At 34.1% G+C, this 27,540-nt stretch overlaps 1 protein-coding gene across 1 annotated transcript; it reads right to left on the reverse strand.

Moving 5' to 3' along the window:
* Window positions 1-8,906: 8,906 nt before the first annotated feature.
* Window positions 8,907-23,829, reverse strand: LOC115982012 (tetraketide alpha-pyrone reductase 1-like). The gene is made up of 6 exons (XM_031104482.1): window positions 23,565-23,829; window positions 21,885-22,054; window positions 11,299-11,490; window positions 10,591-10,753; window positions 9,426-9,612; window positions 8,907-9,218 (listed from the first exon to the last, which is right to left on the reverse strand). Exons 1-6 carry the CDS (start codon window positions 23,680-23,682, stop codon window positions 9,074-9,076), a joined length of 975 nt encoding a protein of 324 aa, XP_030960342.1. The 5' UTR covers window positions 23,683-23,829; the 3' UTR covers window positions 8,907-9,073.
* Between the last annotated feature and the right edge of the window lie 3,711 nt (window positions 23,830-27,540).

Consider the following 27,540-nt stretch of genomic DNA (forward strand, 5'->3'; position numbering starts at 1 on the left):
ATAAAAGGCCTTACATTGTATACTTTCAAAACACAGAAATCTCACGGGAAAATACTAAGATTCACTAGAAATAGTGAATCAAAAAGGGAGTTTTTCACAAAACACCCTCAAGTCAATTTTCTTTTGATTAGGTTCTTTTTTGGCATTGATCTTTGAGTTGAATATTACTAATCACTTTCTTATTGGTTTTTGAATAGATTTGACTAAGGGAAATGGAAAATATCAAGCTTGAAGAGCTTTTCTTTGAGGTATTAGTTTTAAACCTTTCTTCTTCTTTTATTTTATTTTTTGCACTTTAATCTTCTGTTTGTTTAATTTCCTTTTTTATAATATGCTTTAACATGTTTTTCTAGCTTAGGTTTTTATGTTCGTGTGTTTTAAATGCATGTTAGGCTATTAGATTTCCTGTTTTGAGATTCTGCCCTCTTTTTGTGTTTTTAGGTGTAAGGTTGAATTTATTCAATCATGTGTTGGCTTTATTCCGTGCTAAATTTTCTTGTATTTTAGCAATTAGAGACCCTGTTTTTAGGTGGGAATTATGTAAGGGTTGTGTGTGAGAAAGTGTGAAGAAAATTCAAGGTGTGTGCATACAAAGGAGCCTCGCGACTGACTCGTGATTAGCAAGTCGCCAAAAGTAGTACACGTGTGAAGCATGCAGGGAACTGAAGGTTCATGATAGTTGGAGCACTACAGGATAAAATATACAGTCTAGCCAGGCAGTTAGCTCACGACTCAAACTCACGACTTGTTCCACTCGCGAGACTGAGTCGTTAGAATGCCCTGTTTGGATGAAAATTGACTTTTCGCATTCCTCACATACATTACTATAAATGCCCTTATACCCACGAAATGTAGAGAGTTTCCAAAGAGAATTTCAAGAAAGAAACCCTAGAGAAAAACAAGATTGACTTGTCCATAATCTTTGACATTTGATTCTCCAAATTTCTCTACTCTTACACTCTCCATTGACATATCCTTGAGAGGTACATTTGCCAAATCCTTATCTCACCATACCCATATTAGTGAGGAGGTATTTTGGTACTTGGGAAGTAGTTCGGAGATGACCAAGTTACTTGGTTGATGCAATGGGCTTATTGCGGGATCTAAGAAGTTAAAAAATACATGGTTAGGCTTAACCCTATTAGAGCAAGAAGCTTGGAGGGCTTAGGTGCATTGGGTAGATTAGGCTTGGAGGGTCTTCTGCTATTCATGTATCCCAACTTTATTCTTTCGTGGGTCATTTGACCATTTGGAGGGCGGCGAAGAGGTTTTATGCCAAGTTCTTCGGTTTTCTCTTCGATAACATGTGCTGGTGTTATCTTTGTGTTTGCATCTCTTTTCCCTTACTCTTTACTTTTTTATTGCTATTGTGTTTGTGATTAATTAGAGTTTAAAGTGTTTTACCAACTTAGATATAGCTTATATTCATCATTCCGCACATATATTGTTTGTGTATAAGCTTGTGTCGGTATTGTTAAAATTGGGGGTCTAAACATTTATTAGTGTTTTACACACTAATTAAACATTCATTAGGGTTTCTGGGCAAAAACCTGCGTACGAAAGTTACTGCCCAGAAACCCTAATTTTTTGTTTGCTTTGCACCTTCTTTCACATGTTTGCTTGTTTAGCTTCTTTTCCCATGCTTTTATGCTTTCAATGTCTATGTTTCACATGTTTAATTACTTGTTTGCTATCACATGTTAGAATTAGGGTTTGTTTAGTGTTTTCTTTGTTTCAATGCCATGACCCTGCATTCATATGCTCATGCATAATGCCATAGGTGCTAAGTTGCTGCAAGGTAAGTAAAAGGTAAGTCATGCATTTGAAATGTTCATGCATTTGTGATATGGTCTTGCTTTAATGATAGAGTTAAATATGTTTGTTTGATGTGTGATTTCATGTTTAAGAGTTTGGAATACATGTGTTGATCTATTTTTGCTCACCATGCCTACTTTGCTGCCTTATTTTGTTGCTGCCCAATTTGATATGCTTTGATGCCATGATTAGATGAATGCTAGGGTCTTTGATGAAGTGATATGCATAATTAGATGTATGGTAGGCTTTGTTTGTGTATGGTTAGGGATGTTTGATGCTATGTTGATTGCTAGATGTATGTTAGCGTGTGTGTGAGTTAGATACAAGTATTGAGTGTGCCTTAAATAGAGTTAAGACATAAGACACAATGATGGGAAGCCAACCTTAGGGTTGGGCGGTTTTGGGTGCCTAACACCTTTCCAAGACCGTACCTTTACTCTGAACCCATATCTCTAGTAGTAAGATCAAAAGGTCCTTTCTCAAAAGGATGCTATATATATGGTTCCTAGTGTTAGGATTAGTGCCCTAAAATCCTATTGTATGCCATGTATGATATTATGTTATGATTAATAAAGTTGTTTTATTATTATCTAAAATAATGGTAACATAAATATTTGGACATTATCATATAGTCCATAAGATGCATAGTATGTGATTTATGTGATTTAGTCACAAAAGATATAAATCACAAGTTCTTTGTAAACTCAGAATTTTAGTTTGTAGTCGGTGTGAAATTGGGCATTTCATCTGTGAAAACTATAACATATCAACGAAGATGAATTGACTTGATCATGGAAGTGGAGACTTCTAGTTGATATGTTAATAAGTTTTAAGTATTACGACATATTGAACTGGACCGTTGTGAGATTTATTATTCTACTAACGACTGTTAAATGAATAATAAATCTCACGACTTCTATTTACATCAACTCTCAATCTTGAGAGAATAATGAACCTAATCATGAAGTGTAGGTTGCTTTGATATATCAGATGTGAGATCTAAAGTCACGATCAAAATCTTAGTATGTTGGACAACCACATTCAATATTGAAGGAACATATATTCTTAAGATGGAATTCATAATCTCTTAACGGAGCTATAAAATATTTCCTTAAGATAAGTTTAATGGGTTTAATTATTCAGAATGTTAGGCCTAACTACTTTAGTAAGAAGTTACTAAAGTATATATTTATGAAATTAGATTTCATAAATATATGATGAATAACCTAAAGGATTAAACCGGGTACTCAAGGATTAAGATGTAGTAATCTTCAAAGTAGCAGTCAACATTCATGACTTTGTATTACTATGAATATTTTAATGAAGGGGTTGGATTTATAATAAAGTCTCGGGATATAATTTATTAATAAAACCTAGAGTGCAATTATATTTATATAGTGGTATTAAATAGAATTAATGGTAATTTTGGGCTTGTCAAGAGTTGATAGAAAGGCCTAAAACCCATTGGAGCTAGTGTCATATTTGTCCATTTTGGTCCCACTCCAAGTCACATACTAAAACCCAATTGGAATGGCCCAAAAGGTTAGCCCAATTAGATAATCAGTTATATATAAGGAGAGAAACATACAAAATTTGTAATGCATGAAAATGTATGAAAATGATGTGTATGTGAGTGTAAGCCACTCTCTTATTCTCCCTTAAACACATATGTATAAACTGATTAAGAGACCACACTTCTCAGGCATAAGTGGAATTGGAGTGAAGATTAAAAGTGTTTCCAAGTACTTCTAATCTTTGGTTTTGAATTTCACCGCACCAAGGTATGCTCTCTTGTTCTTAACTTCTGAAATTTACATAGTACATGTTATCAATTGCAAATGAAGTAGATTCGTTAATTTTCCGCTGCGTATATTTTGTATGCGATACAAACTATGTTTTTTCTACACCTAGACCATTGCAAAAACTATGTGGTGACTCCTTCTTAAACGACCCTTTGCGTCCACAGTAGCAATCTGCAGGAATAGGCCTCGAGACTCCCACCTATTCTTTGCAGATAATAGTGTCTTATTTAATTTATCGGGCTATTGAGGTAGAATGTGAGAGGATTATGGAGCTTTTGGCTATCTATGAGAGAGGGTCTGGCCAAAAAATTAATAAAGAGAAGACAAACATTTTCTTTAGCTCAAATACCCCACACTCACTCACTCCAAACTTGGATCCAACATCTTTTGGGTGTTCTGGCTATATACCAATATGAAAAATATTTGGGGCTACCAGCTCTGGTGGGTTGAGCCAAAAAACAAAGCTCTGTTTATTTGAAAGAGAGGGTGTGGAAGAAGCTACAAGGTTGGAAAGAAAAATTGTTGTCACAAGCTGGTAGGGAAGTTCTTATCAAGTCATTTATTCAAGCAATACCAACATATACCATGAGTTGTTTCAAGCTCCTTAAAGGTCTGATTAAAGAATCGAAGGCTCTTATCAGTAAATTTTGGTGGGGTTATAATAGAGATTCAAGGAAGGTGCATTTATTGGCAAAAGAAGTTGGTGGTATGGGTTTTAAAGAAATTGAAAAGTTCAATGACGCTTTATTGGCAAAACAAGTTTGGCGAATGATAAAAAATCCAGATTCTCTTTGTTTCAGAGTGTTCAAAGCTAGATTTTTTTCAAATTGTTCCATCCTTGAGGCACAGGATTCGGTTGTTGGCTCTTATGCTTGGAAAAGTATTATTAGTGCTAGGGATGTAATTTGGAAAGGTATGGTGTGGCGAATTGGGAATGGCCAGTCTGTTCGAATCAGGGAAGATAAATAGTTACCTATGAGACCTAATAGCTCTATTATCTCCCCCTCCCTTCTGTTCTGGCCAAAGCTAGAGTGAGCACCTTGATTAATTCTAACTTGTGCTTGTGGAAATCAGACTTAGTTCAGCAACTTTTTCTTCCTCATGAAGCATCTATGATTTTGGGAATTCCCCTTAGCATTAGAAGTCCAGTTGATCGTGTGGTGTGGGCCGATACTCCATCTGGTTTGTTCACCACAAGTAGTGCTTACAAGCTCTTGACTGCTTCTGCCACTATGAATAATGTAGGAAGCTCAAATTTTGAACCAAGAAAACAATTTTGGAGGGGTTTGGTAGCTACGGGTGCCCAACAAAATCAAGCATTTTATTTGGAGAGCTTGCAACAATGCTCTTCCAGCAATGGCCAACCTTTTCCGGCGACATATTTCAACTTCAGAGCTTTGTGAAATCTGCAATGGCAGCCCTGAGGATGTGCTACACGCATTCTGGCAGTGCAAGGATGTGAAGTGTGTGTGGAATGCTCATAGTTGGTTCCAACAAGCAGTTTCTCCCCCTCCCCTGAATTTCTGTGTGATTTGCTTAATCGGTTTTTGCAGATTAATGATGATTTTAGAAAAGAACTCTTTGCGGTTTCAGCTTGGTGTCTATGTAACATAAGGAATGCTCTTCATTTTGGGCGTCCATCACAGCCTATGTCCTGGATTACATCTCTGGCGAGCAATCTGTTGCAAGACTTTCTGGTAGCATAGGAATATGAGCCTCCCGTTCCCCTGCCATCAGTGCTGCACCAGTGGCTCCTACCTGACCCTGGACTTGTCAAGGTGAACTTTGATGCTGCAGTTTTCAAAGACACCAACTTGGCTGGGATAGGTGCTGTTGCTCGCGACTGGAATGGAGAAGTCATCGGAGCTCTGTCTATGCCAATCCCGATGTCCTTGTCCACAGTTGATATGGAAGAACTCGCCTGCCGCTGGGCTGCGCAATTTGCTGCTGAGATTGGTCTTCACAATGTCATCTTCGAAGGGGATTCAGCTTCAGTAGTAAGTGTCATTTCTAAAGGGAATGCTACACTATTGTCTTTCTGGTCAATTGTAGAGGATGTTCAATCCTTAGTCCCTGTTTTTCAGAATTCTATTTTTGTTCATGCCCACCGGATCTGCAATGTAGTGGCTGATGCTTTAGCTAAAAAAGCAAAAAACTTGCTGGGAACTCCGGTATGGTTTGATGATATACTTGAGGACATTTCCCCATTGGTAGTTTTTGATGTTCCTTAATAGTTTTTCTTCGATGCATTCCCAGGCTCTTGGTCTGGTTTCTCAAAAACAAAAAAAAAAAAACACCTGGTTGTTTTGAACAATAAACAAAGTAGTATTACGGTTTAAAAAAAAAAAGTAGCATTATAGTTACTATTTCCAACTATATTTTAATTTAATGCAACTATGTGTTTGAATTTGATTAAGGAATTAAATGTATTGCATCTAAGGTACAATATTCAAGTTTACCCTTACCGTAAAAGGCAATTGATTATTTTGAAATTTTGCATGTGATTAACCTATAATTGATATTAAATAAAAACTTGGATTCAAGAAAATAGTGATTTATAAAGTATAATTGAGTGATATAACTTTTATCAAAAGCAACATTAGATGTAACATGTACTAAACCATTTAGCAATAATATGTCTCACAAAAATATAATGTTAATTTAAGTGCAATAAAATTTTATTACATTTAACATTTATATTAAAAATTTTAAGCAAACAAAGCAACCAATTGTTTATGAATAGCGAAAGAAAAACACACATGAACAAATTTGTAAAATCTATTATCAATACTTACAACAAGAAGCATTCAATATTGGCTTCAAAACATACCTAGGGAAGCTTCCAAGGTAGCCTCAGTTTCAATTTTGTTAAAACTAAGCTCATATGGAACCCATCTATAACTTCTACTATATGTAATATTATAATCCATTGTATCAAAAAAGAAATACCTTTTCCATCTCAAAAAAGAAAAAAGAAAAAAAGAAAATGAAAACAAAGAAAGAACAGAATAAGCGAGTAGGTAAGGCATTTATTCTTGCTTGTCAACTTAGATTTATTTGCTTCTCTTTTTCTTTCACCTAATCTTTTGTTTTTTTTAATCTTATATATCCATATCTTGACTTTATACTAACATTTCCTTTTCCTATTTTTATTTTTTCTAAATTGTCCATACTAAAATGTTGTTTTTTCATTCATTTGAGATTTTGTGATGTATATCTAACTAGATTATGCACATGAAATTCTATCTCCTATGTATGATGAATTTTAAGGTGAAATTTTCTATAAATTGTACTTTAGAAATTTCTAATATTGAAAGAAAGGTAATTTAAAAATTCCATAGAATTAAGACTTTAGCTTTTGGAACATCCAAATTTGAAGTTCATTTTTTTTTTTGGGTTAAAGGAATGCATTAATTTATAAATTCTACCCACGTTATGAAAGCTCGGATTTGTATAAAAATATAAGAGCTTGTTCAAACCCCCAAATAAAAAATACTGCTAGATAGTTTTTACTCTAACTTATACTAAGTGCAGAACAAGAGTAAATGAGCGCAAACAACCGTTATCACTACCCTGAGCCATATTCATCCATTATCAACAATAAAAGAAAAACTTAAAGAGTAAGGAAGGGAGATGCAAACACGAGATAACTTCGAGACGTGTTATTGAAGAGGAAACCAAAAAACTCAGTGAAAAACCTCTCTGTGACTCTCCAAGTTGAAATCGATCTACTAGAGAATAAAGTTGGAGTACACGAATAACAAAATACCCTCCAAGCCTAGTCTACCCCATGTACTTGAGCCCTCCAAACTCCTGCTACCAACTAACTTCCTGGAGCCTTGTCTTTTCTTGCTATCCAGATCCTGCAATTTAGCCCAATTGCATTTGTCAATGAATGACTCCTTCCAATACTTCCCAGTAGCACCAAAATCTCACTTTACACTCAGTATGAGTGTGGTAAGTGTTTAGGCTAACAACCTCTCAAGGATATAGAGATGGAGAGGTAGGAGTTGAGGAAAACCACAAGAAAATGTGTAGATGATTGTGGGTATGACAATCTCTAACTCTCAAGTGTATTTTCTAGGATTTTCCCTCTGAAAAGCACTCTTTACAAATTGTGGGTAATGATGGTATATATAGTGTGGGTAAATACTTGATAAAGCAAAACTTCACTTTTTGCCAAATAGAGAGTTTCGCGAGTCCTTCGCAGGTTGGCCTTACTCGCGAGATACTCGCGAAAACCTCTAGCCTGGCATGACTCTTCATCTTTCAGTCATGTGCTCTACATGTGGCCCTTTTGCGGGTAAGCTTCTCGCGAGACACTCACGAAAACCACTTGTTCATCCTTTAAAGCTTGAGTCTTCACACTCTCTCACACTCATTCCTTACAATTAGAAACTCACATACATACAGGAAAAAATGATTGAAGAAATTACAATTAAATTTGGCATGAAATTAAAACCAACACAAAATAATTGTAAATCACAACTTTACACGTTACTTTTGTCATACACCAACCGAAGGGCATTTTAAGTTTTAACTTTTTAAAATGTCAAACTTATATTCCTTTTATTTTCATGGATGGATAAAATTTTATTTTTTGTATCATCACATATTTGTATTTACAGTGGATGAGAACTTTTATTTCTTTCATTTTCAAGTTTTGGATGTGAATGTGGATGGAGGATTTGGTTTAGTGGTTAAATTTGAGTGCAAATAGTCCATGTGTTCAACATGATAGCCCATAGTACGGGTTCTAAATTATCTAGTCGAAAACTCATTTTGCTTATTTCATCGTGGCATTGATGACGTGATCGTTGGCGGCACCTTACTAAGCAGATAAATACAGATTTAAAACCCAAAAAAAAAAAAAAAAAAAATCAAAAATCAAACTAATACCACAAAGAACCTAGTTGCCATTTTCACCATTTATTCTTTGCATCACAATATATTCACAGCTATTCACGAATGTAGAGAAATTAATTGCATGGCAAGACATTGGTAGTAGAGGATTCAACTGTATATTGAATAAGTTATTGGAGGCCTGGAAATTTTGTATGAGAAATTTTGCAAATCACATCCAACCCATTGAAATTTTGAAGTCAAAATCTTGTCATATGGGGAGTGAATAATTTGGAAACCACCAGTTGGACAAACAATTTTATATATTTAAGACACTTCTCAGATTATTGGAACAGGGGACTTGAATTTTTATCTCAATGTCTCCAGAAAATTTAAAATTTAAAATTCAATGTCTCCTTACAAATTGAGTGAAACTTGATTTATAAGTTTACGCAAAAAGATAAAAGTATTACAGTTCATACATCTTTATTGATAAACTGCAGTTCATACATCTTAACATAACGGAACCTTCAAGTCCAACAAACACTAGCCAAGATTGGACATACACAAATTATTTGTACTAATCTGCATTACTTCCCTCTCAGTAACATAATTCAAATAGTGAGGAAGCCGTAGTCCTTGAAGCTTTCCACAGTGTCCCTAAGACTCACTTCCAAAGGAACGAAGCTAATAACCAAACTTTTGGCCTTATCTTGGGATATCTTGTATGCTGGCAGCAAAGGCTTGTCATCTTCACATCTGCCAAAAATGTAAAATACAAGTGACTATTCAACTTTTGTGATGTGTCACAACAATTGCTATGGGTGATAAAAGCAAATTCTTAATTAAACGGATCATTATGATTATTTTGTTAAATGAAACATTTATTTCACCTTAGTCGTACTTTTATGTTACACAAAAGGCACCAATAAGTGACATTCAGTATCATGCAACTAAATAACTTACTTTTCAAGTAGATTTAAAGTAGGGTAAAGTCCATGCAATATCTTGAAAACCTCAAAATAATGTATAACTTTTGCAACTATACAATATCTGCCACTGGCCGCAGGAATCTCAAATGCCTGAATATGTGCATTTGCAACATCTCTAACATCAACTAATATACACATTCCATCAGGAAATACTTTAGTTCCTGCATCCAAGAGTAAGAAAGAAAGACAACAAATTAATCACCTTTGTCTATACTACAATACCACTAATATCTATTCAAGTACTACTACTATATTTAGGTTTTATCAAGGTATAAGTTTTGCTTTGATGAGAGAGAGATTTTTTTTATGTTTGTTGGAGAAAAGGAACCATGAGTGCAGCCCATGAAGAAAATTTTTTATTTAGCAATGCTAGGGATACTACAAATTTTACTACACATAAATCTTATGAATTGTTGTGTCACTAATCACAATAAAACAATTCAAAAATGCGGTGGTTGAAGTCCACCAATCTCATTCATTATTACATTAGTTTATATGTTTTATGCAGTAAAATTTATACTAGCTTTAGCATTTTTTTTTTCTTTTTTTCCTTGATAAAAAATTAACTTTTATCTATTTACTAATATTTGGGACTCTATTAGTTAAAATTTATAATAGCTTTAGAATTTTTCTTTTTCTTTTTTTCTTTTTAATTTTTCAGTTTTTCTTTGATAAAAAATTTATTTTTTATCTATTGACTAATTTTTAGTACTCTATTGGTTAAAATTTGGGAACCTTCTTCCACTTGAAAGCCTTAGGCGATTGTCTAACTTGCCTATTGGTTGGATTGAACTTGGATTTGGTGATAGAAGTCATAGAACCCTAGGACAAGAAAGAGCCTTATTGTTTGATTGCCTGTATTTATTAGTGACTATCGAGAACATTACACTTCAATTGCACATTGCAAAACTATAGGTCTAGGGTTTTGTCTTAGTGGACTGCCCGCATGGGTGCCAACTTGGGCCATCTCAAAAGGCCTAAATGTCGACACTGTCAGATGCCATCTTAAATAGATGAGACACTTGAAGCAGTACAGAGAAAAAACTGATCATTTTTTTAATATCATGTTGAACTTTGGTTTTCGAGATGAAGCACATACTTGAATATTTAGAATTTTATGTAGAAAGAACAAAGAATACCCTTTACGAGCTTTAGAAATGTCTCCAGACTAAAACCAAGAGTTGGCTGTATGAGTGGACCAATAACAAGGCCTGGGTTTATAGCTACCAAGTCAATATCATTCTCTTCAGCAAATTTCCAAGCAGCCTCCTCAGCCAAGGTCTTTGACAATATATACCAAAGCTGAAAAAATACAATAATAAAAAAATTAAACAAAAACAACTTCGAATGAGAGATCCTTTCTTGGTCAGTACGTAATTAATTGTTGGACCAAAAAAATAATAATAATAATATGCTATATGTCTCATTTCATTTAGAGCAGGAATCCATACAATTTATGTTTAGAAGTATCGAAATATAGAATTTTTTTTTTAATCTGATTCTAGCAAATAAAATAAATTACTAGGTGAAATGATTACATTAAAAAATATTTAGGAAAGTATTATTACAAGAAAGAGTAAAAAGAATCTAGAAATTGGCATGGATATATTCTCATGAGGAAGCAAGGTAACAAAATTTATGATGCTATTCTCTAATGTTTCTCAAACAACAGCTATAATTACTGAACTACATGTATAAAGTTAAGATATTATGACTTTTATTTTTCTTGTAACATCATCATCAGAACATTACCTTAGATCTTTCATTAAAGGTATCTTGAGATCAATTATATGTGATAGTCCTAATAAAGACACACTTAAAAAGCAATATAGCAGATAGATACACACCTTCAACTTCTCACAACTAATTGGATCCGAAAACCAAGTCTCATCAATTACCACATCAGGGGACAAGGTTTTCCCGTTGAACATAACTGAAGCAACAGAAGATGTTAAAATCACTCTCTTAATAGAAGGAACTTTTACACATGATCTGAGAACGTTAAGTGTTCCCTTCACTGCCGGATCAATTAATTGCGACTGAAATATAAGAAAATATGAAAGTAGCTCCCATAAGAACAAATTTATGAAACTAAATTATCAAAAGCATAATAATATTGGATAAATTAAATACACTTCATTGAACAAGTTTATCATGTACCATTCTTATTATTGTTAAATATGGTAGAACTTCTCTTATGTCTTTGTAAATAATAATATATACATTTACTCCGTAGTTATTAAACCTGGCCTGGACATTGATTTAGTGAGCCAAGTCATTAGGTCACCGATTGAGTTGAAAGACCAAATAAAATTTTTTTAAAATAAATATACTTAAAAATAAGTTTGAAAATCATAACATAAATATATAATTTTAAAAAAAAAAAAAATAGGCATATGCATATGCCAAAATTAAACTGGCTATTGTAATTCAAAATTGTTAGGTTCTAAAGACTTAGGAACTTATGTATTTAGAACTCTAATGTGTATTGTTGGCAAACCATGATCAAAACAAGATGTTTAGTCGTGTTTAGACTTGCTCAAAGTTATGTCATTTATGTAAAATTGGATTTAAGTTGATGCAGAATTAAAAGTGCAATTTGGCCTGGTTCGATCGATTGAAGCTTAGGCTCGATCAATCGAAATTCGGGCAGAATGCGTTTTTCTGTAGAATTCCAACTCAGCCCTAGTTCATTTAAAAAGTTTAGGATTTTGTATTTTTGCCCTAGGTATATAAGGCAAACCCTAGCCACATTTTATTGTTGCTCACATTGCTGTTTGTGTAAATCTCTTGTGAGATCCGTGAGGAGCTCTCCTTTACACAACCTTAGGATTATCAAGAAGGAGATTCGTTCAAGAACTTGATGATCATTCAGTTGCTGCCATAAGAACTTAAAGAAACACAAGCGGGTGAGCTTGTACTTGCTGGAGAATCTAAGAAAGAAGGAGTCTGTGGTCTCGGAGCTTGCACGTGGTCGTGTCAGTAAGTTTTTACTGGTGGGTAGCAATAGGATGTTAGCGGTCTAAGTCCTATTGTAAAAATTTGATTCTTTCATAGTGGATTCAGGTTTACCTTGAGGATAACTAGGTTAAATCCTCCCCAGGTTTTTACCGGTTTGGTTTCCTGGGTGATCATATCATTGTGTTATTTACCTTTCCGCTACTTTGCATGATATGATTGTTTGATTGTAATAACCTAGATTTGGAATTTGGACTAAGTTATAACTTGGCTAATTACCTAGGTTAATCCAATTGTGTTTTTAAGGGGTTTAAAAACCATCAAGTGGTATTAGAGCGGGTTGCTCTCTTGTTGTTGATTTTTTGATCTCTGAGCTGATCATTGACCCCTGTTGTCGTGGAACACGGATATTCTCTTATTATTCCTCCTCACTTTGATGGGAATAATTATGCTTATTGGAAAGTAAGGATGAAAGCATTCCCGAAATCAATTGATGAGAGAGTCTAGAACTCCGACGAATACGGATGGGAGAAGCCCACTACTCCTGTTAGTGAGTGACAATCTTCTCAAAAAGAAGTAGCTGCGTTCAATAGCAAAGCTATGAATGCTATCTTTAACGCTGTTTCTATGAAGGAATTTAAGAGAATCTCTAATGTTGAGGTTGCTCATACTGCTTGGAATATCCTCCAGACTGTGCATGAAGGCACAAAGACTGTCAAAATCAATAAATTGCAGCAGTTAACTTCTAAATTTGAAAGTATTAGGATGTTTGATAATGAATCTTTTGATGAATTCTATGCTAAACTTAATGATATTGTTAATTCTGCATATAACTTGGGTGAAATCTATGATCAACCTAAAATTGTTTGGAAGATTCTTAGATCTTTGACTGAAGATTTTAGACCTAAGGTGACTGCCATCACTGAGAGTAAGGATGTGGACTCCATCCTTGTTGATGAACTTGTAGGATCTCTTCAATCCTATGAGTTGGACTTACCTAAGACTAGCAAATCCAAATCAATGGCTCTTAAGTCAGTTGATGATGTTGATGTTGGTGGATTTGATGATGAGCTCTCTGCTAATGAGATTGCTTATCCTACCAAGAACTTTAGGAATTTCCTTAGAAACAACAATAGAAGGGCAAGAGATAAGAACACTGTTGAACCTAAAAATTTTAGGAAGAATGATCTCACTAAAGTTAACAATACTGATAAACCTAAAGAAAAAGTAGGTCAATCTTCTAATAATTCTATGAGTCCTCAGTGTTTTGGATATCAAGGGTATGGTCACATGAAATCTGAATGTCCTACTTACTTGAAGTCTAAGGGTAAGGCTATGGCTGTAACCGTTAGTGATGGTAAAGTTTCTGATGATGAGTCTGGTTGTGACAAGGATGGAAACTTCATTGCTTTCATTGCTACTGCTGTAGTCAATGAAAGTGTATCTGCTGAAGAAAACCCTTCTGATGGGGAACTCTCTAAGGACGTAGATCTTCAAGAAGCCTACAATAAACTTTGCAAAGTTGTTGCAAAGGATGTTATGAATGTTGAATTAGGCTTGAAGAAAATTGCATCTCTTAAGCTTGATAAGAAAAATTTGCTTGTTAAACTTTTTGATGCTACTGAACTTTTGAATAATGTGAAGACTGAGAACATGCTTTTGCTTGATAAATGTTCGATCAATCGAAAGACAAACTCGATCGATCGAAAGTCGTATCTGCAGAATTTTAATTAAGCCCAAACAGCAATTCAAGCCCATTAAGGATTAGAGTTTCTAATCTACTTCTCCCAGTATATAAAGGAAACCCTAAGCACATTTTTATAAGGTTTTTGAAAGAGAAAAGAGTGTGCCTCTTTTGTATTTAGGGTTTTGTTCCTAAAAAGCTCTCTTATATCTTCTACCGGTGTTATTCCTTAAAAAATCTCAAAATCCGATGTTGTAGAAATTGTTGCCTTCTCTAGTCATCAAAGGTGCTGATGATCTAAACTTTCAAGGGTGGTCTTGGAGTCACAAACAGGAGAGTTTGTGTTGCTAAACCTTTGAGTGGAATCTTAAAATCATAAACGTGGGTGTTTGTGTTTTGCAAAAGGCCAAAGAAAGAAGGAGTCCGTAGTTTTGGATCTTGCACATGGTCGTGTCAGTAAGTTTCTACTGGTGGGTAGTAATAGGGTGTTAGTGGTCTAAGTTGCTATTGTAAAACTTCGATTCTTTCTAGTGGGTTTGTTTTTTATCTTGAGGATAGCTGGGTTAAATCCTCTCCAGGTTTTTTACCGGTTTGGTTTTCCTAGGTTATCATATCGTTGTGTTTTTTATTTTTCCGTTGCTATACATTGATATGATATATTTGTGTTAACTTAGATTTGTTAATTTCACTAAGTAATCAATTGGCTAATTACCTAGGTTAATCTGATTGTGATTTTAAGAGGTCTAAAAACGTACAAGAAATTCACAATATGAGTTGGGTTACTATGTCACCAACCCAACCAGTGGGTCATTGATTGAACCGCAAGATCAAATTAAAAAAAAAATATATATATATATACACACACACACACACACACACACTTGAAAATAACTTTGAAAAATCATAACATAAATATATACATTTAAAATTTTTAAAAATAGGCATATGCCTAAATTAAACTAGCCATTGTAATTCAAAATCAAGGTTTCACAATAATATAATAGTCTTTTGGTAGGATGTGAGAAGTCAATAAAATGAACCTATAGATATAATTTTACAAAATTCACAAAACCAACTGGGTGATAAAAACTTATTTGGGTTACACAGGTCACCACAAACCCGTCGAGTTTGACCGATCTCTTATGCATAAATGATCTATTTAAACAGTCGAACCGGTCTACATACCTGTCATTGGATTCCCAATTGGGTCTTTAATACTTATGATTTACTCCATTGTCTAATTCAATGAATTATTACTATGAGCTCTCTGCAATGTCCTCTATCAAAGTTTCAAGCTTTGGCTATGGAGAGAGAGAGAGAGAGAGAGAGAGAGAGAGAGAGAGAGAGTTTGTGTTTGTTAAATGCTTGAATAATATGATTACACTAAGCTTTGAGTTTAAATACACTAACAGAGTGGGAAGATAGCTACAAACTTTCTAACTAACTAATAATTAACCCGGAACCAATCATCAACTAATACCTAATAGTATTAACCAATGAATTAAATAGAACTAAACTACAAGTAGCTTTACAAGTATTTACACTAAACGACTGTAGTTTATGAAACATTTGATTCTGCAGTTTTAGGGCCTGTTTGGGTAAGGAATTTTCGTCACTCAATTTCCGTCACTCAATTTCCATCACTCATCACTCATCACTCATTTTTTTACACTCATTTGGCAACATCATTTTTATTTTCATCACTCAATTTTTTCACACTATTCATGGACCCCACACCTGTCAGCCAGTACAGTAATTTTTTTTTTTTTTTAGCACCCAACTCACCGAAGCTAATATATAAAAAAAAAAAAAAAAAAAAAAAAAAAAACCAAACCGAACAGCCAACCCAGGAAAAAGAAAAAGAAAAAAGAAAAAAAAAAAAAAAAAAAAAAAGTCAAAAGGTGGTCAAAAGTTGCGGCTGTGGGTCCCTCATGTGTGTTTATTTACGGAAATGCCATTGAGTTATGAGTTATGGAAACTGAAAACAGCTTTTTGTTGTTTTGAGTTTCCATAACTCATAACTCAAAAATCAGAGAATTGAGTGATGGAAACAGAGTTATGGAAACAGAGTTATCGTTTGGCCAAACAACCTTTTTACTATGGGTCCCACCATTTTTGAGTTATGAGTTATGGAAACAGAGAATTGAGTTATCAAAAAACTCAATCCAAACGGACTGCCTTCACAGCCTTCACAGCTCCTCACATTTCAACACTACCCTTTAAGACGGAGCATATATATTGAGCATGCCCATCTTGGAATGGAGCTTGAAGAATTGAACCTTGCCAAAAGGCTTTGTGAAAAGATCTACTAGTTGATGTTTAGTAGGCATATGAAATGTTCAAATTGTTCCTGATTGTGCTTTTTCCCTAATGAAATGGAAATCAATCTCAATATGTTTTGTTCTTTAGTGGAAGACAGGATTGGCAGCAATGTATAAGGTTGCTTTGCTATCACAGTAAAGAGAGGCTGACTATTAGTGTCTAAAACTAAAGTCTTGCAAGAGAGCAATTAGCCTCACTAACTCACTGGTCATAGCCGCCATTGCTCTATATTCAGATTCTGCTGATGATCTAGCCACTACTTGTTGTTTCTTGCACTTCCATGAGATTAAAGAATCTCCCAAGAAAACACAAAAACTAGAAATGGATCTTCTAGTTCCAGGGCAGCCTGCCTAATCAGCATCACAATAGGATTTTAGATGTAAAGTAGACTGTGCAGAGAAGAAAAGACCCTATCCTGGACTGTTCTTCAAGTAGTTTAAAACTTTGTAAGCAGCTTGAAGGTGCGGAAGCTTAGGAGAGCCCATGTACTAACTTAGTTTGTGAATTGCATAATGAATGTCAGGTTTGGTCAAAGTCAAGTACAAAAGTTTTCCTACAAGTCTTCTATGCATACCAGGATCAGCCATATTTGTCTCTTCTATACTACTGAACTTTGCAAATTGTTCCATAGGCGTATGTGCTGGTTTGCTTGCTAAAAAACCTACATTAAAAAGAACCTCTAGGGTATACTTCCTTTTACACAAAGATATCCCTTTTGTAGTTCTTGCAACTTCAAGACCTAAGAAATATTTTAAAAATCCAAGGTCTTTAAGTTTGAATTTGTTGTCGAAGAACTTCTTGAAATCATCTATAGCTGTCTCATTGTTGCCTGCTATTAAGATATCATCTACATAGACCAGCAAAATGATGATTGAAGACTTCTCAAACTTAGTAAACACTGAATAGTTTGACTTGGATTGGATGAACCCTTGCTAAATGATAATGGAAGACAGCTAAGCAAACCATTGTCTACTAGCCTGTCTGAGTCCATATAAGGACTTAGTCAGCCTGCACACCACTTGATTGCATTCCCCTTGCAGCCAAACCCTGGAGGAGAAGCATATAAACCTTTTCATCCAACTCCTTATGTAAAAAGGCATTGTTGACATTTAGCTGGGCTAGATGCCAACCATTGATAGCTGCCAAGGCAAGGAGAGTTCTGACAGTAACAAACTTCACCACATGAGAAAATGTTTCATAGTAATCAACCCCTTCAGTTTAAGTATACCCCTTTGCAACTAATCTGGCTTTATATCTCTCAATGGAACCATGAGCTTTGAGCTTTATTTTGTAAACTCATTTGCAACCAATGGGTTGTTTGCCGGGTGGAAGCTCAGTCAATTCCCAAGTATGATTAGCTTAGGGAGCATCAATTTCGGCTTGCATTGCATCCTACCATTTAGGAAGTAACCTTTAATGCCATTGGGATAACCAAGAAATATACAAGGCTTGGCTCTAGTATCAAATTTGGTTCTGTTTCTAGTGAGGGTAGAAGCATAACAAAGGCAACCAAATATTTTCAAATGAGAATAGGAAGGTGGATGGCCTAGAAGCTTCTCAAAAGGTGTAAGATTATGAAGTATGGGACTAGGTATTCTGTTAATAAGGTATGTGGCTGTAAGAATACAATATCCCCAAAATTTCAAAGGCAAATTAACTTGGAACCTTAGAGCTCTAGCCACATTTAGGAGATGTTGATGTTTCATTTCAACTATAGAGTTTTGCTGTGGTGTTACAACATAAGAAAGTTGATGAAGTACACCTTTTGAAGCAAAGAATGATGACAATGCAAACTTAGGTCCATTATCAGACCTTAAAAATTTAATGGAAGCATTAAACTGAGTAGTTACCACGTGAAAGAAGTTTTGAATTAAAATAGATGTATCAAACTTGGATTTCATCAAATACACCCAAGTGCTTTTGCTGTAATTATCCATATTTGTGAGAAAGTATTCAGAACCATTCAAAGAAGGTACATAATATGGTCCCCAAATATCTACATGAACCAAATCAAAGCTAGACTTAGAAATATGAGAAGGAGTAAATGGCAACCTTCTTTGTTTAGCAATGGGACAAACAATACAAGAAGAAGAAGTTTTATTGCAACATGAAATTGAAGATACAGAGTTTTGCAACAAATGCATCCTTTGTGAAGATGGATGGCCAAGTCTGTAGTGCCACAGATTGGAATCATCCACAACAGAAGTTTTATGACAAGAATGAACGGAAACCTTAAAAGAAGCAGGTACAAGTTTAGAAAGAATAGCAGGGATGGAAGCAGGCAAAGCAGTTGAAGAATTCTGCAGAATGTACACTCCACCAAGCTTCTTACCCAACCCAATCATCCTCAAAAGCTGTAAATCCTGAATGAAATAGAAATTGGAAAGAAAAAGACAACACCAATGGATATTTTGGGTGAGTTTACTGATGGAAACAAGATTAAAGGAAAAAGTTGGAACACAAAGAACATTGTCTAATGTCAATGTGGTACTTAGCTTGACAGTACCTATATGGGTGACTTGTACAATGTCACCATTAGGTAACTTGACAGAAATATGTACCAAAAAGGTAATAGAAGAGAGAAGATGGACAGAGTGGACCATATGATCAGTGGCTCCACTATCAAGAATCCAGTCAGTAGAGGTAATGAAAGTAGTCTTGACATGTGAAGAAAAAACAGAATATTCCAAGGAATTAATAGATAGTTTAGAAAGATTTTGGAAAGAGATTCCTGACATTTCATGTCCAGCAAATCCCATTGTAGGTTGAGCAATGATGTTAGCTACTTGATGACTTTCTGAAGCCAAATCTTGAGGGCCTTGTGTGCCAAAATGAGATTGGGAATTCAATAAACTCAAGAACTACTGATACTTAGTACGAGTGAGAGAAACATTGTCATCCACTATGTTATCTATAGCAGAAATAGCAACACTGTTGGTAGAGGCTTGACCTTTACCCTTGAACTTATATCCAGGAGGATATCCATGCAATTTGTAGCATTTGTCTACTACATGTCCCATCAATCCACAACGTGTGCACTGAGGTCTACCATTCTTGCCCTTGCCATAAGTGGAAGAAGATTTCTAATATGAATTTGTTGTTTTGGAAACCAAAGCTACAGATTCAGCTTGAACCACATGACCAGATCCTACTTTTCTTTGCTTTTTCATCTTGAAGAAAAAGAGAAAACACCTTAGACAATGGAGGAACTAGACCCATGAGCAAGATCTGTCCCCTATCTCCTGCATAAATCTCATTAAGTCCCATGAGAAATGCCATAGTACATTCTTTATCTTGATGACCACAAGTGCAGGTCCTATAGTTAGAAAACTCATCCCAAACACCTTTAAACTTGGTGTAATAAGCATTGATGCTTGAATCCTCTTGAGTTAAAGAACTCACAGCTTTCCTCAACTCAAAAATCCTAGGGCCATTGCCTTGAGAATACCTATGTAACAGATCAAGCCAGACCTCCCTAGCAGACTTAAATAGATCACACTAGTCTAAATATCCTTTGTAAGAGAGTTGAATAACCAAGCCAAAACCATGCTATTGGACTTACACCATGCTATATAACTAGGATTAGATTCAGACTGAAGTTTTGGAATGGATCCATCAATGAAACCAAGCTTAGTTTTTGCATCCAAAGACACTAGTATAGACCTACTCCAAGTATTATAATTTTCTTCATTCAAAGGTTGGGTCGAGAGTCATACCAAGATTATCACTGTTAGGAAGATATTATGGGCTTGAAGAAATCTCCCAAAGTTGAAGTTGAGGATGAGTAGGTATTGCTGTTGAAGTTTAGGCAGATTGAGTTGAAGTTGAGGATGAGTAGGTATTGCTGTTGAAGTTTAGGCACATTGAGTGCTCATGGTGATCAATCAAGTTTGAAGAATCAAAGAAATTCAATCAAATCTTGAACAATCCAGAAGAAGATTGAAACTGCATTGACTAAGAAATCAAAAAAGATTTCGTACAAATTCAACTCAGAGAAGACAAAATTCTGACCTAGAATCAAAGGAATTCTAGTGAAAAATCAAAAGAAAAGATGAAAAGAAATTAAGAATTGAAACTGGGATAACAGCAATGAAAATCTGAACTTGCTGAGCCAGTCAGCTCTGATACCATATCAAAGTTTCAAGCTTTGGCTATGGAGGTCATGATAGAGAGAGAGTGAGAGTTTGTGTTTGTGAAATGCTTGAATAATATGATTACACTAAGCTCTGAGTTTATATACACTAACAGAGCGGGAAAGTGGCTAACAAACTTTCTAACTAACTAACAATTACCTAGAACCAATCATCAACTAACACCTGTCAATATTAACCAACTAATTAAATAGAACTATACTACAAGTAGCTTTACAAGTATTTACACTAAACTAGTGTAGTTTATGCAGCATTTGATTCTGCAGTTTTAGCCTCTGACTTCACCATGTACATTTCTTCTTCAAGCTATAGATTAGCTTCACAGCTCCTCACATTTCAACATCCTCTCTAGTCTCTACTTTTGGATTAAGGCTTGAAAACGCTTCTCTAAAATATAAAATTAAAGAACATAATTATGTTACCCATTTACCCCATTTCACTATTTTGCTTTAACGTATCGAGCATTGAATTGTCCAAGACACATGCTCAAAGAAAGAATCACCAGTTTGCTAAAACAGGAAATCTGATATGAGATCTTTTTAAGTTTTTCTAAATGATTTAAGACAAATTTAGCATTTGTCATATTACAAGAAAAATTATCACAATGATTATCTGGGAAGCACAGGTGCAGCTCCAAGAGTGCCGCACCCGCGTTTGACACGCACGGATGTGCCATGCGGCCGTCGACGCGTCTGCAAGCTCGTCCGAGGTGAATCAGTTTTTTTTTTTTTTTAAATTTCCAATTCGGTCCCAAACGGGCCGAAACAGCCCTGAATCGGTCCGATTCGAGCCGAAATAAGTGTTTTTTTATAAAAATAATAATAATAAATAAAAAGTAAAAAAACAAGGCAAAACGCACTGTTTGACTCTAGTGTTTTCTTTCCTCTTTTTGTTCCCTTTCCACATCTTATTTGTTTATTTTTTTAAAACGTTCCCAAATAATTTGGTAATTGTATCAATTTAAAGTATTACTTATCATTAAAAAATAATATTATTTTGCAAAATTTTCCCCTTAAATATCGGTTATAAATATTAAATTGATCCCAAAGGTTCCTTATCTAATATTGCTCTTAAATTGGTATATGTTTACCATTATATGAAAAAATATGCTTAGCAATATATATAAATAAAAATATATTTAATCATTTTTTAATAAATATATCCCGCCGTACCTATCCCTACTTTTTCTAAAATTACTGAGTTGCCGCACTGTACCTGCACCCACACCCACACCCAAACCCAAATCCACACCTGTGCTTCTTAGATGATTATACATTCCACAATGCATATGGCAAATAAATGAAAATACAAGATGAACCTGTGGATCACTGGCTGTCAGTAAAACAGGTGATGCAGTGTGAAAAACACCTTGGCATCCATCAACTGCAGAATCAAAAGATCCTTCGTCTAGTAAGTCTGCTTTGAATAATTTTAGTCTTTCTTTAGCTCCATCAAGTGCAAGTAAATGCTCAGTTTTCTTCAGATCCTCTGTGGAATATATATGCAGAGAATTCAATTGAAATGCTAAATTATTAGTAGCAAGCGCTGCATGAATAATAAAGGTGAGAAAAGATGGGAAGTTAAAAGACACGTGGTTGCTATAGGGAATTTCAAGAACTCTACCTTAAACAGAACCTTATTCTGGGGTTGGGGTATTCCTAGAACAATTCTTAATAAGAATCTTGAGAACGGAGTTGATCAGTGGTTTGTTTTGAAGCTCTATTTTTTATTTATTTATTTATGTTACTGGACCTAGCGTATTTGTTGTTGGTGGGAGTGCAGTATTACTCTCTCATTGATATTTGTGTATTTTTTTGGGAGCTTTATGTTATTTCTTTGGTTATTGAAGTTCTAGTCTTTGTGTGTGCTGTGCGGAGAGTGCATGGTGATTAGAGCTCTTTAGCTTTGTGGTTTTGTACTTAGTTTCTTGTTAACAACATATCTCTCATTCATCCAAAAAAAGAGAGTAAAGGATAATAATGCACGCTACATATGCAATATGATTGTGACTAAACCATATAAATCTACCATTAGATGCTATAATTCTATATAAGATAAACCATGTTAAGGCTTCCATTTAGGATGACGGTTAGTTTACTTGCCACGCTATTTATTAGAAAGAAAAAAAGAAAACCTTGCTTACCCAGTTGATGTCCCACCTATTGTGTGCACAAATTCACTATGGTTCACATGATAAACATGAAGGTTTTCAAGAAAGTGGCTGACCGAGGGAATGAAGACTTCTGGTGTATCATTTTTCACAGTAGATCTATGTAGACAATTTGTTAGTTGTAACTCGCTTTTGATGCCCAAAGTGAAGTGGGTGGGGACACTTACAACAAATATTTTTTTCCTACATTAAATTTGGGTGTGGGGGATAAAAGTACAAATAGGTAGACGATACTTTTAGAGATGCCAAAAGTGTCAATTGAATAATTGGATTATTAACATCATTTATTTATATACTAAATACGAAAATCATGTGTGTATTTCCAGTAAATACATAACTGAACCACCAAAGCCTTATAGCTCAATTGGGAATGGAAATGAGACTCTTCTAAACGAAGTCTTTTAAATCTCAATTGAACTAATAACACTGGTTTGGTTGTATAACATTTTCTTTTGTTCTACTGCAAACCTTTCAAAGTGAGAAATATGGTTCAATGATTAAATTCATCATTTTTTAATAGCTCAAGTTTTTAAAACCATCAGTAATTAATCATTGTATAATAGCATTAGGCCTTTGAAAATTTGAGATCTTTGATGAGATTTAGATGATGCAAAGCTTTAATCAAGAAGTGGAATAACACATTGAAAGAAGAAAAATAGAGCAGAGGCTATGGAAATTAAAAAAAAAAAAAAACTGTGAGAGAGAGAGAGAGAGAAGAAGAAGAAGATTTTGGAAATTTCAAGCTCTTGCATAAAATGAATTGGTACAAAGAGATGTCTTTATATACAATACAAATTGGAGAGAAAGAAAGAGAATGTGTGCACTGACTTGTGTCACGAACTGTAGCTTTTACAGTATACCCACGTTGGAGCAGGAGCTTCACAAGCCATGATGCTATGTAACCCGAAGCTCCAGTCACGCACACCACCTTCTCTTCTCCACTCATCCTGTGTGTGTGTGTGTGTGTGTGAGAGAGAGAGGCTTTTTCTTAGCTTCGTGGAGTTGGTGCTTCTTTTGGTAAGGAGAGAATTTATGATTAGCACTGTAGCAGGAAGTGATTTCTGATTGATGATTGGCATTAGCTGTGGTGCTTGACTATGTAGTATGTACTGGATAAGCTGAAAATCTAAGCGGATATCGAATGGACGGAAAATTTTGTCAAATAGTACCTTTTCTAGAAAAATTTAGAAAAATAGCATATTTAGTTATGCTGGACATTTTTTGAACTTGAGTTTGGTTTGGAACTCAAAATTGACAAATTTAAGTTTCAATCAGTATAGTCCATATGGCTTGGAACTCAAGTTTGACAAACTCAAGTTTCAAAAATGTACTACATAACTAAATAATTTTGTTTGGATACTATTTTCCTAAAAGTTTTCTAAAATTGTGTTATAGAGCAAATTTTAGATCAAATGAACTGTCCTATGCAGACTCACTCTCCAAAATTGTATTCTTACTACTATTGTTTTTTATTTTAGTAATTTTACTGGCCATAAGTTATAGGGCGGGTAAATTTTTGTTTTCTTTTTAATTATATTTTAGTGAAAATGTTATTTTGGCCCTTATATTTTGGGGCTACACTCAATTTGGTCATTACATTTTGATAACCGTCAATTTGGTCATTGTTATTTTGAACTTATAGTCAATTTGATCCTTACCATTAACTTGCTAATGGAAAATACTTATGTGGCACATGGTATGCATATTTGGCACACTTGATGCCTATGTGCCTACTAAAATAATAATAATAAATTTATTTATCATTTAAAAATGGAATGTCAACATTAAATAAAAAATTTAAAAAAAAAAAATCCACAAAATTGAAAAATAATGAAATCCAAACCCAGGATCTGTTCACTGTGGAGTTTAACCAAACCCAAATAAAATCCCTTAACCAGAAAAATTCCCAAAACCAAAACCAAAACCCCTCAACACCTTTCACAAAAATCAGGATTCAAAACTCAAATATAATTCTTTTCTACAAAAACTATAACCCTAACGCACATCTCTCAACCTTGATTAAGCAAGAAAACAATCAAACTCTAGAACTTTTATTCACATAATATTCACAAAGCTTTAGATCGGCCCCAAGATTTTATGGATTTGAAGAACCCAATGAAAGAGAGAGAATGGTGGCGGTGGTTGCTATTTGCTAAGGTTGAATCCAATGGCTCAAAAACTCTACAGTTTGATTGGGCCACGTTGTGTACTTGCATGGGTTGAATCCAAGAAAGCCAAGGAGCATAAAGCCATCAAGCTTTACGCTTTTAGAAGATCACCTTCTCACCCTCCTTACGAAGAGGCATTTCTGTATCCTATTGTGTAATTATTTATTTGAATCCAAGTTTTATCAAATTTTGAGATAGATCTTTGTGTGTTGTATTGTGTTAATATTGCAGATGGTTAAGGAGGAGAACATAAGTTTGAGTTAGTATGCGAATGTCAAGTTTATTTTCTTCAAAGATAGAAATAGAGGAAAAGATGAGACATGAAAGACAAAAAGAAAAAGTCAACAATAGTAGGCAAAATAATTATGGTAATAGTGATAATGTAGGGAAAGTAAAGATGGAAGTAAAAGACAAAAAGAGTAATAGTTTTAAAGAAGAAATTGATGAGAGACTTAAAATAATTGACAGAACTGAAAACCACAGTTTAATAGAATTGGCTAAAAAGATAGAACTTTTAAGTTTACCTTTAGAAACAGACAGATTAAGAGACATAACAGTTTTAAATACTACAGAGTTATCAGATAATGAGAAAACTGACAGACAGGTTAATAATACTATTTGTCATAAATGCAAAAAATATGGACATACTAAAAAACAATGTGACAGACATAATAGAATTATTAAACAAATTAGTAAATTAGAATTTGAGAAAGATATAATAAATGAATTAATGGAAATATTTAATGTTAGTCAAAAAGAAGTAGATCAAGTTAAGAAAGAGTTAAAATCAACCAACCCACTTAAAATTAATAAGAGAAAAAGAAAACAAAAAGACATAATAATAAAACTGATAGAAAATCTACCAAATCATTATAAAGACAAGAAAGAATATTTATTAAAATTAAAAGACACTATAGAAATACCTATTGCTTGCATTAGGTGCAGGAAATATGGTCACCATGTTACGGATTGTAGAAAGGAAGAAAAAGCCAAGAAAGAAAAGATAAAAATGAAATTAAAACAAGATGGTGTAAAATAAAACCAATAGCCCTACTGACAGAAGAAGAAATGGTAAAAAAGGAAATTAAAGAAATTAAAGAAGAAAATCTGACGAACATAAATGAACATAATATTGTAAAAGAATTTTCTAATTCCATGATAGATCCCCTTGTTCCTCCTACAGATAAAGAAGTTACAGATATTAATGTTTCAAACAATAGTAATAAATTTGATAGACAGAATTTCTTAAGTTTAATTGACAGAGTAATTCTCCAAATATGGTATACAGAAATTACTAAACAATTTTCTTTGACAGAAATTGCTTTGACAGATTTAGGTGTTCATATGAATTGTATACAAGAAAGATTAATTCAGGCCAATAGAGAAAAACTGATAATCAATTATAAGATACCTCATGATCATATATGCCATGACAGAATATATTTTGAGACAGCTTTTGTTTTAATTAAAGACTTTCCTTCTAAAATTATTTTAGGAACTCCTTTTATGGCTTTAATTTACCCCTTTTTAATGACAGATAAAGGAATTAAAACTAATGTGTTAGAAAAAGATATATTCTTTAAATTGAATTTACCACTTGTCTTGACAGAAATACACTCTTCCAAAAAGGTTACTATTTTAACAGATATCAACGATAGAGGAATCTATAGAACAGAAATGCTACTTCTTAATCAATTGACAGAAAATGACAAAAAGAAAAATAAACAGGACAAAGAGACAGAGATATGTTTTTATTCTCCTTTCTTACGTAAAGACCAATCTACAGAAGAATTCATAAAAGACAGAGATTTGAATATAGTCTTTTGTAATCAATATGCATGTATTAATAGTATATGGACTGACAGATGGCAACTTGAGACTATTGCCCCTACACCAAATATAGATGGTACAATTATTACTTCTTTTAATAATGACAGACATACTGATAGACTGATAGAAGTACTAAATGACAGATGTACACTCTTTATAGCATTTTTAAATATAACAGATATTTTAATAAAAGAATCTTTGACAGAATCTTCTTTATTAATCATTAAAGAAAATATTAATTGTGGTAATTTCTTGAATAATGACAGATTCAATTTCCTAACAGACAGAATTAATCCCCTAATAGATTGCCCTATTAATGAAAGACTTTATGAAGAAATTTTATTTCACATATTCTCACAAGATGAGATATATAGTAGTACATGTATGGATAGAATGGATAGAATTATATTAGATTTTAACCAATCTCTGAATCCCACTTACTTTGACAGACCCCATCATGACCACTCTAATATTATTGCTACTCAGAAAGAGCACAAAAGTGTACAAAGAAAAGTTTGTTTTATAAATGTTGTTTGTCTTATAAATGCTTTTATTACTTTTCTTGTAAAATATTTCAAAAGAATTTCACAGAAAGACAGAGGCAAAAGAATTTCAAAAGAAGTTTTGACAGAAAATATTTGTTCCAAATATAATCCTTTTCCTAAAACCCAATTGCAGACTACCATGAGTAAAAGATTCTCTCAGAAAGACAAGGGCAAGGCACCAGCGGTGCAACCCAAAGGTACCCGAAAACCTTCAGTAAAAATTTCGGAAATGCATGAAGGCGTCTCGAAAGAGACAATATC

The sequence above is a fragment of the Quercus lobata genome, chromosome 3 (genome assembly GCF_001633185.2).
Source record: "Quercus lobata isolate SW786 chromosome 3, ValleyOak3.0 Primary Assembly, whole genome shotgun sequence".
NCBI lineage: Eukaryota > Viridiplantae > Streptophyta > Magnoliopsida > Fagales > Fagaceae > Quercus > Quercus lobata.

Excerpts from the sequence above, each read along its gene's own strand:
- LOC115982012 (XM_031104482.1), bottom strand. The coding sequence starts at position 23,682 with ATGAGTGGAGAAGAGAAGGTGGTGTGCGTGACTGGAGCTTCGGGTTAC. Across the intron at positions 10,754-11,298 it reads TTAGTTGTGAGAAGTTGAAG|CTTTGGTATATATTGTCAAA; the intron begins GTGTGTATCTAT and ends GTATTTTTTCAG. Across the intron at positions 9,613-10,590 it reads ATTTCTAAAGCTCGTAAAGG|GAACTAAAGTATTTCCTGAT; the intron begins GTATTCTTTGTT and ends TCTTGGATGCAG.